The sequence below is a fragment of the Alligator mississippiensis genome, chromosome 12 (assembly GCF_030867095.1).
Source record: "Alligator mississippiensis isolate rAllMis1 chromosome 12, rAllMis1, whole genome shotgun sequence".
Classification (NCBI taxonomy): Eukaryota; Metazoa; Chordata; order Crocodylia; family Alligatoridae; genus Alligator; species Alligator mississippiensis.
In genome coordinates this window covers 11,887,737-11,906,813 of record NC_081835.1, presented here as the reverse complement: position 1 = coordinate 11,906,813, position 19,077 = coordinate 11,887,737, and the positions used below count along the sequence as shown (strand labels likewise).

The following is a 19,077-nucleotide window of genomic DNA, read 5'->3' as shown; positions in this document are numbered from 1 at the left end:
CACGGACTGACATTCAGAAGATAGGTGTATCAATGAGCCGGCTACAGTAATTGGAGGCAAATGCAGTGACCTCCAGAACAAACTCTCAAGATGAAAAGGATTGGTAGATAAAGTATTTAAATGAACTGAACTGCAGGGAGTTGCACCGAGTTCATATTAGTCATTTGGGTGTGGATGTCAATGTCTGGCCAACATGATAAGTGGATCCCCCTACCTCCTACACACGCAGTATTATTCAGACATCACCTGATCTGCCCTGGCAACTACAGTGAGGAACAGCAAGTGAACCACTCTGCCTTTGTTCCTGGGAAACCCAAGATGCACTGGACTGCTAGCTTCATAGCACAATTTGCATCTTTCCCAGATAAAACGCTGCTGGAACGACACTGATCCAACTTAAAGTCTTGCTATCTTAAATGAACATCTGCAGTGATTTAGCCAGATGCACAGAAGTTAAAGCCCTGCTAATGACCTATAACAGCTAAAAGTTAAGCTCCACTGGAAGCACTGCTGGCCATTTTCTGCACTATTGGATACATATACCCTTACAGCAATCCAAGGAGGCATTCACAAGGTGATCTGCTGTGCACCATGCTTCCCTCTCTCTGTGCAGAAGCAGAGTCCATAAATGAGCTTTTATTTAGGCAACTTGCTTATCACCTTGAGAGCTCAAGAAAGAACTTTAGGGCACCAGACAATTCATTTATAGAAATGGAGGAGAGGTCGGGATGGGGACGGAGGGAGGGAAAATTGTTTCTGTGTCAAATAGAAAAAGTTGCTTCATTTTTCCAGCTTGTCCTTCTCTAGAATTCCTAATCAGAGGATCTCAAAATACTTAAATTTCAGAGGAAGTTTGCACTAGCAATGGGAACAAGTTATGATACTTAATCCTGACTTTTGGCAACAAGACCAAATCCAGAGGTACCATGTAATAGCTCTCTACCTCACAGCAAACTAATAGTAAGCTTCATAGCCACTTTTACTTTAAAAAGTAATTAAGACAGTAAGATATTGGGAGCTGGAACAGGCCCATGGGGGAAAATAATAATAATAATAATTATTAAAAAAAAAAAAAATCAGTCTCAAGTCAAAGCAATGCTGCCATGGACTAGGCACACCAATCTGTTAAATCAGTGCCTTTAATGTTCGTTAGCATAATGCTTTTAATATACATTGTGCAGGGCTCTTGTATTCTAGATTCTTTCAAGCTATGCTTTGGCTTTTTACATCTAGCTGCTAACTTCCTTTTGTGTATTACACGGTAATTTAATTGGCCTTTACACACAAGGAAATGTGCTATAACGTCTTCAATGTATTTTAATGTATTTGTTCTCATGATTAGGATTTTTTTTTTCCACCGACTCAAAATTTCTGCATGCTAAAAGGTACATTATGTAACCAAAATTTAGATGCAACTCTGAAGCCAGTAGCTTTCAAGGCAGAAATGTAGGTAATTCCAAAAACAGCAGCTTCACAACTGCATCTGCAATGTTTCACCGTGTTGAAGAAACACACAAAAGGATGCTCCATTACAGCAACAGAACTTAAATACTTGATGAAAAAAATAAATCAAGAAGCACAAGAGCTACATGAGGCCACTTGCTTGGGAATTAGGGCAAGAGGAAAACATTGAGACAGATCCTGTAGTCCATATGGGTTTATCCAGACAAGCGTGGGTGTGTGGTATGTGGCACCGCAGACACATCTGCCCCATATCGCACAGGCCATCTCCACACTGTACCTTGCAAAAAGCGGGGTGGCGCATATGGCAGCAGCGCGTGCCGCCCAAAACTGGAGCCTGGCCGGTCCGACCCATACCCCAGGTGGCGGCCAGGCTTCCTGCCGTGGCTGCAGCTCCAGAAGGCCCCCAGGACTCCAGATAAGGCTGCTGCTGCTGGGGCCAGCACAGTTGCTGGCACCAGCCTCCCTTACCCCACCCAGCGTAACCTGCCATGCACCAAATCACGCGTGGCAGAGGCGTTCCCCGGGGACAAGGAGCAGCGGCACAAAGGTGCTGCTACTTCTCCCCAGGGAAACAAACGTGGACGCGCCCCATGCACTCGAGCACATTCATGCTTCCCTTCCCAAGTTAATAAAGCTGTGTAAATACTTGTGTTGAACAGTGATACTACATTGCAGCCTCTGGAAAGAGAAGTGCCCAGGCTGCGTCACTACCAAAGATGTTAGAGTGCCACCTTCAGTCTGTTTACACGGGGAGAAAATCCCTTCTAAATCTAAAAGGGAAATGATTAGACTTTGGAAGAGCATGTGCTTGCAGCAGACATTAGGCAATCTCAGATTCCCACCCACTCCCAATACAAACAGACAAAATAAAACAGCCTCTCCAGCAGGGTAAATTGAAACCTTGGAACCGGTGGCGTGTTTGAAAGGCTTTCCCCTTGCCTTGTCTTCTAAATTTGTTTCTATGATGATGAAAACAAAAAGTCTGGAGTCAAACATAAACCGCACACCAACTCCTATTCACATCATCTCGAGCAGACGAAGCATTTCTACCTCTCACTGAAGGATTTCGGAGGGGCAGAGAGTTGGAGGGTTCCACATTTGTGTTTCTGGGAGAAAGGAACAAAGGAAACTCTTTGTGCCACTAATGAAATAATGCCAAATGAGACACAGAGAGAAGCTTGCCCCCCTGGGGTTTCAGAAGGGTTTCTCTGAAACTGTCTTAGTGCTATTTAAAACTGGCTAATGAAAACCAATGACCGAGGCCTCTATCCAATGATACAGCTATTTCCACTGCACCTATTGCTGTTTCCTGTTACATACATGATATGTAGATGATATGCTGTGCACAACTCCCTCACAGTTCAACGCAGTAGATATAATAAGAACCATCGACAGCATTTCTGCAGCTGAAAATTAAACCCTTGAATTCTGGCAAAGGGTCTGCAGTTTCTCAGCAACTGCTGCACTAAAATTTAAGGCTTTTTTTTTTTTTTTATTATTTGCTTGGGAAAAACCATGTCGAAAACGAAAAGACTCCACAATCAGAAAATTTAAAAGCCAACACAAAACCATCTTTTCTCAAAGTACTAGTTACTATAGTAGGCTAAATAAAGAGGACAATATAATCAAGTCAGCCTACAGGCAGGAGCAGCAAAATGCTCAGTTATCTCACTGTGCTAATCCTCTATCAGGTGATTGCTCACAAGATTTTTTTAAGCCCTTGTTACCGAGGCAGAAATGCAACTAGGACATACACTTCAATGACCCCGAAGTAACATGTATAACCTCGGAGAGATCTCAGTGGGATTTACATTCCGAACTGGTTAATGTTCACCGTCCATTTAAAGGTATGCATTACCTCTACAGTAAAAAGGGCTGTAAAGATAAATGAGACCACAAGTCCCACGGTACCCATTTCACCATAAAAATAATTCATGAGGCTGACAGCAAAAAAAAAAAAAAAAAAGTGTGTGTGTGTGTAAACTAACTGTAGATCAGGAACAGCTCTCTCTCTCAACCCTAAAACAGGACATACACATTAGACATGAGTTTGACACAGAATACAGCTCCAGGAGTTATGAAGCTGCACTCTGAAAAGACACGATATTTAATTCTCTCCTCAACAGACATTAATTGTGATTTATTACTTTAATAAAGCAGAGGTCAGTTTAGGATCCTTCTATTGAAACAGGTTATAACACAGATTACATTCGACCCAATGCTCCAAACTTGAAGGGAAATATTCTCTTTTCTGCTACAGGGTATTCGTTTCAGAACGGAATGGTTTCCCTTCCACCTATGGGACCACTCTACAGCATGGAGTGGATCTAGGGCATCATTATTAGTCCCTACCCACTTTGGCACTTGCATGCAAATATGTTAAAGGCTTAGCAGCTACAGGTACAGAAGATGAAGACTGCTCTGTAACTACCATCCGACACCCCACACAAACACCCACCCACCCTTGAAATCTTCATCCATGAAATCTCTTCTTGGAGCCAACCCTCTTGCCCAGAAATTTCACACGGCCATTCTACCTTTAGGTACACTCTCCGATTAAGGGAACATTTTAACAAAGTCAGGATATTAGATCGAGTAAAGCTGTTTGGGTAGGACCTCCTCATGCTCTTTCACAGAAGGAGAGACTCCAATCATATAGACTAATAATGCCAGATTTGAGAACACCAGAATTCACTGTCTGTCTCGAACTTGTCCCAGACAGATAGCAATCCCGGCAGAAAAGGTGCTTCTAACTCACCTTGATCATTTCTGCAACGTAACTTTCTGGTCCAGTATATTCTGTTGAATCTTTAACTTTTACTAACACAATAAAACACAAATAGTGCCACATATTGTGCTCTTCTTTTATATGCTCTTCAAATGTGACCGTCTTGTTATCAAACTTATCTCTTTCCAAACCTAAGGAGAGAAGCCACATATCACCCTTATTAGCATTTACGAACTCTTACAAAAATTGAAAAAGAATTCTGAGAACAGGAAAAAAGCATTTTCAGTTTGCTGCATTTCAATGTTAAGGATGAAATGCATGCTTGAATAAACAGAGGCACAGGGATTAACTCCCTACAAAGGGCATTAGATGGGGGAGAAACAATACGGAATTGTACCACTAGCACTCATTACATCTAGTAATACTACAGTGAAATAAGCAATGTAGAGAAAGCAATCAGCAGTTAGGTGCATTTCATGGAAATAAAGTTATTTTTCTTTATTTCTTTCTGGAATAAAAGTGAATGCAGAACTCAGCAGCTGCTCTGCAATAAATTTCCATTGCATAGTTATACTGCCCTATATACTCATGTAAATTCTGTATCCATGTGTAATTTAACCACATGAACCTCCCAGCCTTAAATGTTTCACTTCAGTGAACTCTGAACTAACTGCTTTGCAGAAACCACTACACATCCCAGAATCTTCAAAAAGATCCATTTTAGTTAATCCCAGGCTCCAACATAAGACTGTTGTCTAAAACATCTGGGAAACACAAGCTTAAGAACTAGGTCAGCTAGAGCAGACATAGCAAGTGTCATTTATAGAGATGGCACACTCCCATTCCCAAATTCTGTGCCAGGCAATTAATTGAATTAGCAGGCTAAACAAATTCTCCATCCTGTAGGCAAAAGACAGCACCAGGAGGGGTCTCTCAATCAGGATCCTCTCCATGAAGATTGAGATTGGGGAGAGCTTTCAGACCCCTGAAAACAGGATGTAGGCCTGATACTTAAGAAAATCAGCTGGCTGAAAAATGCAATGGCACATGTACCAACACGGTACGGCTCTGGTTTCCCAAAGCCAAACACACTGCCCAGGGAGCTCCCTTTGGGCTAAGATGAAAGAGCTGCTGGCTCTAAAAGCAACTGTTTCTATACTCACCACAGATAAAGCAAGTTGTTTTTAAAATTTCTTCTTTCTTCTGTTTTTCACTCCTTAGATCAGCAAATGTATCAATGATCACACCAAAAATCAAGTTAAGGACAATAATGATCACCATGAAGAAGAAGAGGAGATCATATATCACTCTAGCAGCAAAGAGAGGTTCCTGCAAGATAAATATTTTAATAATTAACCCAGACCAACCAAACACTCACCCCTTACAAGTTCTCTCTATCATATTTTAGCAGCAATATTATGCCAACCTACAGCCTCTTCCCCCTGAGATCTGCTACTGCAAACCACCGCTCTACATAGTTTTCCAAGGCTAATTTAAAAACAAAAACCAAGCATCTGGCTAAAACAGAATAAAAAGAGGGAAAAAAAAAAGAAAGATGCCAATTAGCTGACTGATACTGGTTGACATGCGAGGCTAGTTCCCTTCTACTTGCTATCGACAAGGCTTCTTCCCCTTCCTTGTGCATCTTGCCTTTATTTTCTCTCTCTTCCTGATCACTTGATTTCTAAACCCAAAAGCTATAAGCTTTGTTTTTTTCCCCAGTGTGAGGGTGGCATAATCACCTCTAGCTCTGCATAAAGAAATAAGAAGTTGCATCTTTTCCCAGCAAGTTCACAGTAAACATTTCCTCAACAGTAATTTCTATCACATATGCTAATGACACAGTCCTCTCAGGTAGCTGAAGCAGGAAGCCAACTGCAGCTAGGTTTGCTAGTGCCTGTTTTACTACTGATGAAGAGTAAAGGCATCAAAAGACCCTAAGAATCCCATTTTCCAAAGTAATTTGGGAGCTGAGTCCTATTAGGACTTACGCGATTCACACCATTTTACCCGAAGGCCAGGCTGAAGACTGGGAGTAATGAGTAAATATGGAATAAAGATACAGTTCTGCACTCTGGGGCCTGACAGGCAGGCAGCTACGCTAAGAAGGGAAATAGGACCATCTCCCCTGACTCAGAAAGGGAGGCATCTCTCACTTTGTCTGGTAGTGCTAGGACGCACACGTTTCCCCTCTCACCAGCCACGTGGCTTTGAGAAAAACTGCACAGAAAAGCAGAGGGACTGCAGCCAGCAGGAGCAGCTGCACACGCAGCCAAGGCAGAGGCCTTTGGACGCTCCAAGAACTTCCCCCAGCTCTGATCGGACTTTCCCCATCCTATGCCCACACAACAGGAAACCTCCTCCTCCCTCCGTCTCTTCACATCCGCTTCATGCAGCATTGAAACCATTCCTACAATCTCTTCTTCCCTGCCTTGTCTCCTCCCAGCAGTTTTCCATTCAGCTTCTCTCAGAACCGTGGTACTTGCATCTTTGCTTGTGCAGCATGGCTCTTTCCTTCCCCTGTACCTGCCTGGGAGGCTCTTTGGGACGGGGCCTGGTTGATACTTTCGGTTTGTACGTAGGGCTGAACCCACTATCCTTGGGTTCTACGACAATAATCATACTAATTAAAAATAATAAAAATGGATCCATCAGCAGGCTCATTTGGACATGCTGCTGCTTAATCTGATTCAGCTTTGCAGAGATTTAACCATAGCAGGGTCTTTTTCAGATAGTCACACACGTGCGCATGCACACACACAAATAGACAGTGTATACAACCTTCTCCTCAACAGAACTAGATCTCTAACCTTATTTGGTTATCACTCTTCCACCCCCATTCAGTGTTAATTTACCTCTTTGGATGGTTTCCTGAGCACATCTCCTACTCCACCCCCACTCCTGAGCCCATGACTCAGTACAGTAACAATGCACATCAGTAACGTCTCGCACGTATGCTCTTTATTCTCTTCCTCGTTTTCTTCAGAAATCAGTTCTATTAACACAGCAAGCAAAGACACGTTTAAAATGGCAAGAAGTTAAGTTTTAAGTATTTCTCTCTGTTTTCTGAATTATCTAGCTGGCAGCTAGGAGTCTTCTTTTCTCCCTTTTAAAACAGTATCAGAGACTTTAATCATATACATTTCTAGTGAGCATTGTAAATAGTCATAGTACAACTTGTTAGGGACAGAAGAGGAGCTGATCAACTGGTCTTCATTTCTGGCTTTTATGTCCCTCTCTTTCCCACCACTGCAATTCTTTCTGGTTTCAATGGCTGTCTGACTGCCTACATTTTCCAACGACTCTTTAGGGGTTTATGGGAAGCTGTACGGCAGTCTGAAGGCTTAGCCTCTCACACTATAGGTCTGGCAAAAACTGTGCAGGCTTTGAGTTACGTTCTCAAGCAGTAGCCTTGAGTCTTGTGTTTCTAATGGCCAGAGTGCCAATACAGACTACTGAAATGTTTTCCAAGAACAGAACCAGCTTGGCTCTAACCACACAGGTTATAGTCCCGATCCACACTTTCAGTTGTGGGAGCTCAAGAACGTGTGTAAATTCTACGCACAACAACACAAACATGCCCTACACCCTTCTCCAAACAAAACCTCCCCACACCAGTGGCAAAAAACCCTTTACAACTTTCGTGTTATATAATAGGATAGGAATTGCACAGCTCTTTCATTGCAAAAGATGAACCAAATCAAAACTTCAGGTCCAGAGATCTGTAAACACTTCGAGTGTTTGATGGTGATCAGAGATGCGCGAGCTATACCAGCTTTGACTGTAGATAAGTATCAATATCGATTTGAATATAAAAAAAAATTGTGATGTTAAAAAAAAAAAAAATGTCTCCTGGGACTTCTGCTAGTCTGAGCATATGTACAGACCAATAATATCATCCCCTTCCTCCCACAGCTAAAAACAACCAAAAGAAACTATTAGGTATCAACACTGCTCCATGATTTATCACTGGGGGACACGTGAGCAACAGACACTCCTCTTGAGGATGGACTCACCACCAGCCCTGACCTTTGAAACCCTGAAAACACATTACGGCTTTATTTGAATGAAGAATATTAACGGTCTTTATTTTCTCATAGCTAGCACCATAAATCTACCTAAAGCAGTAAATTAAATTTGTAGGAAATTAGCTAAAATACTTCACTACTCAGTTTAAAGGCTAATCATTATACTACACATGACTGCACAATTATATTATCGTTCATGTCTAGTTCCTTGATATATATTTTTTGAAATGCATGTTACCCATTTACTCTGTTTACTATTGACTAAAATTAGAATCCTTGGCTAACTACCTTGAATAATACCCATATATCAATGCTTGATGGCCTTTTCCACATTAACAGTTGGGACTGATTTTACATGCAGAGAGATCCACTTCCGAGGTCAAAATGGATGATCTGTTCTAACAACTGTCAATAAAAGTGCAAATTGCATCACTTCTCCCTGCAATTTCTTTCTTTTTTAAATTAAAAAATGAACATCTTTCAGCACAGTTCATATTATTGCTATGGATCATTTGTTGCTTTTTCTCCCCCCTAGTCTAAACAGAACTTCATGTACCAGCTGCCATTTACAATAGAGGTGGTGGGATAAATTAATCCTCCCTCAAACCAGATGTGCTTATGATATAATCCAACAGAGCCAAATAAAGATTTTATTTATTTATTTTTTTTAAAGTAAAGTAAAGGTACAAACCTCAAAGAGAGTGAAAATTAAAGCTGTGGTTTTAGAGTTCAGTAGTAAGACACCTACCTTTTGAAGGAATGACTGAAGAACAGTTTTCCCCACTACCTGCTTTACATACATCTGAATACAGGAACTCCCCAGTCATGGTCTCACCAGAGTCTGTGCGGTCTATAAACAGGCAAGTTGTGGCATAAAAAATGCAGTTTAATACTGACTCAGTTTTTATGCAACTGATTCATAGATATTAAAGCAAACTAATATTAACACATAAAGATAAGTAACTATGAATATAAACCTCAGGTAGGTTCCCTGGACCTCTGGACGATTACAAACCTACTAAAAACTCTTGCATTTAGTATTTTAAGATAGTTTAATGAAGGACAAAATAAAAGTATTTTCATTGCTTGATACTAGGACCATGCAATCATTTTATGTACTCATTAGCTTCCACATTTAAGAAGTACAACAGTTAGACCTGTTCTAATGCACCATGGGTCCAGAGGGACTTTCAAAATAATGCCAATTAAAATAAGGGGTGGAGTTACTGCGTGTCAGCTGATGCTACGTAATGGTTGCGTGCGTCTATGCTAGCCCAGGGTAAGTGGAGGTTGCACATTCAGTCATTCCTGCCCTGCTGTTCTTATCTGGAGGCATTACCCATGGCAGTACAGCCTGCTGGTGCCAAGCAGGAATTAACCTGCTGAAACAGTAGTTACTTTGGTCTACTTTTCATTTACTACAGGATAAATCAGATGTATGACAGTACCATGCATCAACAGGTACATGGTAAGTGCCCCACCTTTAAAGTGGTATAATTTCTTCATCTTATCTGCAGCTTTATTCAGGAGACATTTCTCATGGTGCCTCAAAGGCTTGCATTTACAATGCAGTGCAAATATCAAACATCCTTGGTGTCCTTGGCATTTGACCAATTGTACAAACAACCCGAAATAAAAAAAAAAAATTGGTAAGGTTGGCACTTCTAGCTTGATAAATGGTACAAATCAAAACCTCTGGCAGTGGGGGAAGCAAGTAATGCTTGTCTGCATAGTTCAAGGTTCATGCAAAAAAAAGCAGCAAAGCACTCAGAAAAAAAGTTTCTTCGCCACCCACTAAGGTGCTTGCTTGAGGTTATTAGGGGTGGGGGGGGGTGAAAACAATCTTTACTTGAAACAAGCAACTCTTAAATTCAGAAGAAACCTGCAGCAGAACTTAAGTTGAAACCAAGTATTTGGTGGAGGTTAATGCTTTGTAAACAGATTTTGAGAAAATTAATAAAGGAAATATGTAGACTGAGCCCACTGGAGCAGAAATCAGAGTCCACTTCACTTTATTTAGATTTATTTTAATATTAAATGAGTCTTTCTCCAAGGTTGATTGGTGAATGGAGTTCAAACTACCATGAAAAGCCAAAAATGACCTTCTGGTTCTAGCAAACCAAGGCAGTATAATTCCACAGATAGTGAGCTCCGCAGAGGAATAGCATATGCCTCAAATCTACATGCAATAAACCAGGAAAGAATAAGGTTGAGCTGGGTAGGATGATGATGACTGTTCTACCATGCAGTACGTGAGAAAACCTCCAATGAAGGAAAAGGAGAGAGTTTAAAAATGCCAACTCCTATGTTTTTGGTTTTAGTGCTAGTTTATCAAAAAACACCAGGCTTATTTATTCCAATTGGTCGTACAGCATATTTCACAGAAAACAGGATCTGTTGTACTCAGTCCTAGGAGGTGCTGAATAATCTTTGCAAAATAAAGGCGTTCAGCATGTCACAGGAAATAACTTTTGCAAAGTTTACAAGCATAAAGAGTTTTAAGTGTCCCATACCTACCTGGCAATAACGTTTCATTGGGCAGCTTATCTACTTCCAGGATAAAGTCATCTTTGAAGAACAGGTACCCCACTATCGAGAACAGGTAAACCAAGATAAGTGCAAGAACAGCAGTCAGGATGATGGACCGTCCATTGCGAGTGACACTTTTAATGACATTCAGCAAGGTCTCTTCTCTATACACCAAGTCAAAAAGCTGCAAAAAAGGGCAGGTCAAGTCCTTTCATAAAATTTGCTACCAAAAGAAGCAGGGTTGTTACATTTTGGAATAATATACAGAGGGATCTTAAAAGCCTAACTGCAGTGTTTTGAAATTGAAAAACTTGATACTGAAAGTGTAAGCTGCTGGAATAATCACCCATAACTACTTGGAATAGAAGAACTGCCTCTCCGGTTTTGGTTCAGGTATTCTCAATAGGCCTCTTACTCCCCCCAACCCCTCCAAACACATGCAAGTCTTGGCACACAAGCTTATTTGGGTTCAGGGTAAAGGAACTTTTTCCTCTGTCTCACCTCTTTTCAGTTCCAAATTAAAAAGAAAAATTTAGCTGGCAGCTTTTTGAAGAGTCTTTTTTATTATTAATAAATAACAGGTACAGTTAAAATAAGGAGATTTCTGGCTGGGAGTAAATTAGTTGTAGTGATGACATTGTTTTTCTTTCCAAATTTAAGTTGCTTTGTAGACAAATACTTCCTTCCCTTCCTGCTCTTGTAGATCTTGGGGATATCACTGACAAGGCCCAGCCAGTGATCAAGCTTTAGTTAACAAGGGTAGGATAAGAAAACTGGAAAAGGTGTGGTGGCAAAACAAGCCTCGTGCAGATTCTGCTAAGATACTCTGTACAGGCATCCTGGGAGGCCTACTACTACGTTACAGCCCCTTTTCTACAATCCTTCCCATCAGCCTGCAGATATTTTATGATAGAAAAGTTTGGCTGATACATAGATGACCTTTCTAGTGGTAAATGTGTTTTCCAACTTCCCTTAAATGAATACAAAAGAAAAATCCCAGTTCAGTTGCAAGATAATATAGCAAGCAACAAGCAAGTGGAGAAAAACTCGGAGTGCCAAAGGGGCTCAGAGGCTCACTTGAAAAACACTTTCTCCTCCCTGCTACAGATATATTTGTTCACTTCTCCCTTTGAATAGTATTGTGCTCCTCACTGTACTTGCCACAGCTAGTGGGAAAAAAAAAACAACTTATGCCCGGCATCCTCATTGCTCACCCAAGGCTTAGAAACATGCTCAGAGATCAAAGAAACCTTCCAAAACAGATGAAGTCCTCAGAGCAGCAGGACATGCAGGCAATGGAGAACAGTTTGTCATCATCTAGATGAATTTGCTTCTCATTCATGCCAGGTTGAAGTCCTTTGAATGACCCCCTTTGTAATTGTGTATATATTTATAATCCTACCTTTTAAGTTAACCTATCTTTTAAGTCAGTCAATGAAACAGGCAAGTCTTGTATAAGGTCCCCAAGTAGAAGAAACACAAAAGTCTTTCATTTTCTTTCACAAGGTAAGGAGAGCATGAATGTGGCAGGGGCTATATAAGAGGGCTTACAGAACAGCCTTAAGTAAAATGCCCTGACCTTGGCCTCCTGAAAAATAACCACGAAAATGATGATCTTTGGTAGCTATGAAGGAAATGGAGAGTATTGGCTCTATTTCTGGGTAGAAAGTACCGAAATATTTTTTTTCATCCAGATATTACTGCAATTTGAAGGTTAGAAATATAACGACAGAAGTCAAAAGGCAAGAGGAATACCTACCAATAAGCTATAGAAAAATTCATGTACGAAGAGTCCCATAGCACAAATAAGAAGGTACAGCAGATGATAAAGAAACTCCACATCCAAGATCATTGCCTTGTATCCTCTAGTGAAGGTTCCACAGTTACCCACAAAACTCATCACAAAAATTGTTTTATTACAAACCTAAGGGAAAATTTACAATAAAATAAAATTAGCTGCAGTGAACACCACATGGACTTGAAAATTACAGAAGTCAGTTTTAAGAGTCCATAGCAATTCAGCACAGAACAACAACAGAACTGTTGTAAAATGCTTGTTAGGTGGCTGAACAATGTAACCCCCGGGTCTAATTTTACCTTCTACTGCATCTCGATTGCCCCAATAGAGTCAAAAAGAAAAAAAGGCTATTTACATGTGTTACTTATAAAGCATGTGTACTGCTATCCAACGTATTTCAAATCAATTATGTAAAATAATTCTCTCACTTGGAACAGATTACATATACATATAGCTAGGGCAATAAGTAGTCCATATATAATATGGATCCATACGTAATATAGATATAATATAGAATCCATATACAATATGGATTCTTTATTGCCCTAGCAAGATCCTTAACCATTTTGCCACCATCCCCTTTGTTCTCCATTGGAAGCTCTTAAAGGAGATGCGCGCACACATCTCCTTGAAGAGCTTCCAATGGAGAACAAAACTCAAAGGCACTGAACGGTGGCAAAATGGTTAAAGATCTTGCTAGGGCTCCACTGATGTGAATTCAGGCCCTATTCTGGACTTGTGCTAACTGCTGCCTCAAGTCCTCCACCCAGTTGTAAATGGATAGCCAGTCAGACTTGGGAGTAGAACGGCAGCTGGACGTGCTGCTATCACGCAAGCATGATAGGCCAATACTCAGCTGGACCTTGAACTGGTTTCGATGGAAACGCTTGTTAATAAGCAGGTATTACATCTGCCAATATCAATGGGCTCACAGATGCAACTGAGGCTATCCGGCACTACCACAACACCGTCACCACCACCACCACAAACACAATAACATGACACTAGAGTACATGGCACTTTGAAATGCACCTGGTTGAAAAGATGTGCAGTTAAGCAGTCTACTTTAAAAGCAGTTATATAATAAATACAGGAAGACCCCCAGAGATGAAGGCTTTGCACCGCTTCTGTTGGTTTTGACAAAAACACTTTCCATTTGCTTTACTCGTCCCCAGACCACAAATGTTTGGATTTGAGTCCTAATAAAGCTTTCTCCAGTGGCTGAACCTGCACGTTCACTCTACCCACTACCGTAGCAAAGCGATTAGTGTCAGACTTCTGGCTGGCAGATATGCTGCAGACAGGCATTTGGGAAATGCACTGTTTAGTCAAATCTTACACAAGCTCTTAACTACTGTAGCTTCAATTCTGAATAAGGGAAGTGTTCGAGCAAAAAGCACTCTTGAGTACTTGAGGGTCTCTCAGACGTCTTGGAGTTCCTGGCTGAGTTGGAAGCTGTTATTAAAATTGCAACAAAGCAGGGGAAAGCCTTGGGGCTCTTAAACGTAGAAGGGGAAGAACATTTGAATGAACCACAGCAGTTGGATTAAAAACAATCCAATTAGGGAATTGCCTTTTACACAAACTCTGCCACACTGTTACAGACTGAGTATTTTAGTCTGACATTTTCATGAGGGGATAAAAAATTGTTATGTAAGCTGCAACAATTTCAATAGAATTTACTTGATACTTACATTAAATGCACCCAGAAGAAATAAGGTAGGCTGTAAACCTACTGAAAATATTAGCCGTAATATTGTAGACGCTATTAAAGCTCGGATACCATGGGGCTTAGGAAGAGCTATAACTATGGCCAAAGATATCAGCATAGCTGTCCAAAGTAAGACCGATAAGTGAGTCTCTAGTGTATCTGCAGTGGGGGAAGGAAAAAAGAAAGGAAATTCAATCTCTTAACTACCAAGTATAAGGAAGACAAGATTAGCTAGATAAATGCCACATTATGCAATTACTGTGCAACATCAGCCCATCTGGTCCAATGTGAAGCATTTCAGATAGGTGAGTGGCAAATCTGAGCCCAGGACCTCAGGTACATTTTAATTAAATATATTGCTTGAACACATAAGGCATTATGCAAGCACCAAGCATTATTATTAAAAAGTTTCTTCATTTTATTGTACATTAGATGCACCAAACATAATTGAGCATAATTGAATGCAGAAGAAACAGATTTTTTCTAATGCACTCAGGAGCTTCCGTGAATGGGTGGGTGAAGGAAGATGACAAGTTTCTGAGCCTGACTCCCATTCCAGTCTCCTTTTATGCTTTCAGTCAAAGCCCTTGCACCAGTTTTTGTTGTCTCTTGTTATTTCCAGTTCTATTTAGAGTGTCCCATGAGGCCATCTGCTTATATAACATCAGCCGGCATGGCTAAAAATACACTTCCGTTAAAGAACCATAAAAAAAACCTGGCCTAACACACTGTCACACTCTGGGTCTACTTCAAATGTGAACAAGAATCACTTCATAATAAGGGCCACACATAAAAAGGTGTATGTCTCCAGACTATTGGTACAGCAGTGGGGAGCAGACCAGAGGGTAAGAGTATTGCCCTTGCATCAGTCTGTAGTTCTGCTGTGAAAACCCACGGGACTGCTCCATCCCAATGAGCATCAAGCTATATGTGCAATGAAGACAGACAGACAGACAGACAGACAGACAGACAGACAGACAGACAGACAATTGAGGAGTATGATTCTCCTCCAGGGAAAAAAACCCCCAACCATACCATGTAATTTCAATCCGAATTACTTCTTTTAGATTAATGAAGAGGAACAGAAGGAAGATGAAAAAAAATCTTCAAGAGAGAAAACTGTGCAGGTCTACCGTGTGGGGTGGAGTTGTTCAGAAACTCCAAGAGCAAAATGGCTGTACTAGCAGAGCTGTAGGAAACAAAAGGGGCAGGACTCAAAACAGAGGCCTCCAATTTTGAGAACTGAACACAACAGGAAGGGGAGAGAAGCGAGTCTTTTATAAAAGATCACTTAAAAGAAGTGTGTTACTCAGCACTGGAGTTGCAATGAGAAAGCAGAATGCACCTTTACAGGACCTGGCCACCAGCTTCAGTGTTTAACCTTATGATTGTTATAAAGAGATATGAGAAACATGAATATATTCTCTTTAGGCTTCAGCCATTCACAGCAGGCCTGCAAATCTAACTAGAATTAAGGACAACTTCAAGGTTGCCTGTAGTATAGGCTTTTGAAAGACCACACCACAGGCAGCTCATCAATATTAGAATGAAGGGAAAGGAATGCCATTATAACAAAGGGATTTTAAGACTGCAGCCAAACCTGCTGCTGAGCCAGTCTCAAAGCAGGAAGTCTGTGGATTAAAGAGTTCAGGGAAAGAACTTGTTTGTCACTTTCTTGGATCGTAAGGACCGGGAGATCAATGGAAGGGAGATTTGTTCCCCCCAGAGCTCTGTGCCAGTCTGGACCGACTACCCATAGTCGATGCTTCAGGCACCATTAAAGACATGTTCAGTCCTCCGTGTCCGAGTCAGCTGGCCAAAGGACATGCATTTCTCATGACCAAGCTTCTCAGCACCTCAGACTGACAGCTTATTTATGTGGCTAAAAATGGACTTAAGTACCTAGTCTAGGCATCCAAAGTTATGAATTTTGGTCTTACCACACCACTGCAAATCTTAGGCCCCCTCTACACCTTACAGGGATTGATCAATTAACTGGTTAACTGCACAATTAATTCAGGCCAGCTATGCATGCAAAGTACCTTTCACCCACAAAAGCTCCAACCAGCTATAAAGTTAGACCTTGAAAATATGAACTAACTTTATAGCTGGTTGCTCACCAGTTTTAATTTGCATGTGGGGTAGGGTCTTCCTTGCAGCTGGAAGCCCCATCAACTGACGTGGCTCTCAGCCCCAGCAGTGTACCGTGTCCAGCTAGGATTGGGAGTCCCACCGCTAGGGGGGACTCAGCCGGGGCAGCGCCCAGCAGCAGCAGCAGACTTCAGCTGCGAAACGCTGGGTCCTTGCAGCCGTGGGGCGCAGCTGTGGTTTCCTAGCCGCTAGCACTGGAAGCTGCAGCTGCTGCAAATCTCCCAGCTGCAGGGGAACTCCACAGCTGAGAGGTCAAAGCAGCTGCATTTCCCAGCCACGGGGGTGCATGGAGCACCCCCTTTGTTGGGAGCTCCACAACTGAGAGGACTCCCCGCTGTGGAAGACTGCTTGTTGCTGATGTATGGTAGGAGGCATGATTGTGTGAATCAGGCATTAGATCCCATCACACCTTTACCTGCATGTGGGGAGGGGGCCCCTGGAGGATTATGCATTCAGCTGCTCAGAATTCTGCATTTTTGGTGCCAAATGGAGATACCAAAAAAGATCTATTCTGGAAGGAAGAATGCTGTTTGACAGTAACCAAAGGATTAAAACCATCTAAGATGAGTACTTTTACAAGAGTGTCCTGTCCTGTTCCCTCCACTCTCCTCCTCCCCAGGTGCGAGTCTGGTAATGAGGTCTACAGAATATGCCGTGTGAAGCACAAAGTTTAAAAGGCCAAACTATTTCTTTTCTCACCTTACTCAGAACACTTCATTCCTCACCACAAGGATCACTGGGAACGAACTCATAATCCCACAGAAGTAGCTTGTTAGCAATTACGCTATCAGCTATAAATTCAGACATTTAAAATTTAACATTTGACCTTTGAAACTAGATGTGGAAAATTTGGAGGGTTATTTGCACTTGCTGAAGTCTTTCCAACGAGCAGTCAGAACAGGAATAAGACAATGCCATATCATTTGACTCCGCTGTGTGTGTCAGATAAGATGCAAGACTCTTGATTTGGCAGATACATCCCTAAACTTAATCCAGCAAACAAGTTTCACGCCTTAATATCAGATCCTGGTTTAAAACAGGTTATGCCTTCTCACCCTCCTCAAATGAGAAGGCTATCATCGTTTTAGACCCAAACTGTATCTTCTATACTGATCACCTGTACTTTCTGCTACTATAACTTGCTATCAAGGCTTAAATTGATAAATTATAATCCTTTTATATTGCTAATAAATTTATCCCAGGACCACTTTTGGCACTTTTTGGTGACACAGAGCTCACTGGATTTGGAACCGATCTTAACCACCACGGTACCTTGGGGTTTTGAAGCACAAGGCTTAAAAATCACCCTCTTCAGTTGTTTTTTTCCCCTGGGAGTTCTCATTCACCCTAGTCCCAGCAAGTGTGACAAAAGCCTCTACCTTCATACTTCTTCTATGCCATTTACATTTAGCATTTACTTCTTCTGTGCCATTTACATTTACTGTTTGTGACAGTAGACACCTATTAGCTGCTTCCCAATCACTCTCTGGCCTTCTCCATGCTAACATGACAATGTGTGTCAATCGCTACTAGGTACAGGTCTCATTACTGGTGCTGGCCTAAGTAAAGCCATTTGAATCCAATTAGGTCCGAATTGGGACTATTTCCTCCACTCGGCTCCTAATGCTGGCTAACAATTCCTACCTATGCCTCAGGTCAGCAAACAATACATGGCTGCAACACAGAACCCGCACCCTCACCATTAGCTTCTTCTTTAGCAGTGTTTTAAAAGATAACTATTAAACTGCTCTGTGAAGACACACAGGACGAGGCAGCAAGCCTGGCTGCTAACGGTGTTCAAAGCAGTTTGGATGGCAGATTGCCATAGACTAAGACGACACTGCTGGCAAGCTCTTCCTCGCTCTTTTGGGCACCTCTCCAGTACTGTAGCCAGGGGGGGAAATAAAAGACTGGAAGACTAGCAGACAGGAGAACAGGGTACTCATTCTTGTATTTTCAACAGCTCGGGATTGTCACGTTACCCAAGTCACTTTGTGCTAGTCAAGCACTTTACCTTATTATCCCTACTTTCCCAGAGGAGGTCCTTCTTACCGATCCACCTTTGTACGGTAATGACAAAGAGCTGTGTAACTGGAAAGCATTATTGCTTGGATACAAGCTGGAGGAAAATAAAAATGTATGCTCCCAATGTTGTTTAGTACTATATTTAGATATAAAATAAAGTGGAAAAGGGCAAGTAGTCATGTACTAACAGGTGAAGCCTTTGAGCCATTTTTCACTTAAAGTCCAACTGTATATTTTGCTTGCATACATATAAGTCCAAAAGTAGTTACTATTAAACAGAAAGCACTGCAGTTCAAATCCTTCCCTTGCTGCTTTTGCCTTACAAATAATTGCTTGAAGCAATATTAATGAGCTGGAGCAATAAAGCAAGCTACAAAATTGCACGTAGGATTTTAAATCACAAAAGGTGAATTTCTGCACTCCTCTGTTTCCTCACGGAAGGCAACAGGGCTACACATCCAGAAATAAGGGCAGACTCTGTTTGCGTGCTGTTCTTATCTTAAAGTATAGGTACCTTCTCGAACTCCTTCGAATGGATAGAAAAATGCTACCAGTAGATTCATAAGGACAGCGAGGTTAAACGAAATACTGCTCCAGAAGGACATGTTGCGAGCACACCAGTACAACACAGGTTGAGCTGCAA

At 41.5% G+C, this 19,077-nt stretch overlaps 1 protein-coding gene across 3 annotated transcripts in view; it reads right to left on the bottom strand.

The window, feature by feature from the left end:
* The window catches only part of ITPR1 (inositol 1,4,5-trisphosphate receptor type 1), a 219,001-nt gene that overhangs the window by 18,909 nt on the left and 181,015 nt on the right, over window positions 1-19,077 (bottom strand). For all 3 annotated transcript variants that reach the window (XM_059715848.1, XM_059715849.1, XM_059715850.1), the window contains 8 exons: window positions 18,949-19,071; window positions 14,242-14,417; window positions 12,509-12,673; window positions 10,738-10,933; window positions 8,969-9,070; window positions 7,048-7,187; window positions 5,356-5,521; window positions 4,223-4,383 (listed from right to left, as the gene is read on the bottom strand). In XM_059715848.1, coding sequence (XP_059571831.1) covers window positions 4,223-4,383; window positions 5,356-5,521; window positions 7,048-7,187; window positions 8,969-9,070; window positions 10,738-10,933; window positions 12,509-12,673; window positions 14,242-14,417; window positions 18,949-19,071 — 1,229 coding nt within the window. The remainder of the gene's footprint in view (window positions 1-4,222; window positions 4,384-5,355; window positions 5,522-7,047; window positions 7,188-8,968; window positions 9,071-10,737; window positions 10,934-12,508; window positions 12,674-14,241; window positions 14,418-18,948; window positions 19,072-19,077) is intronic.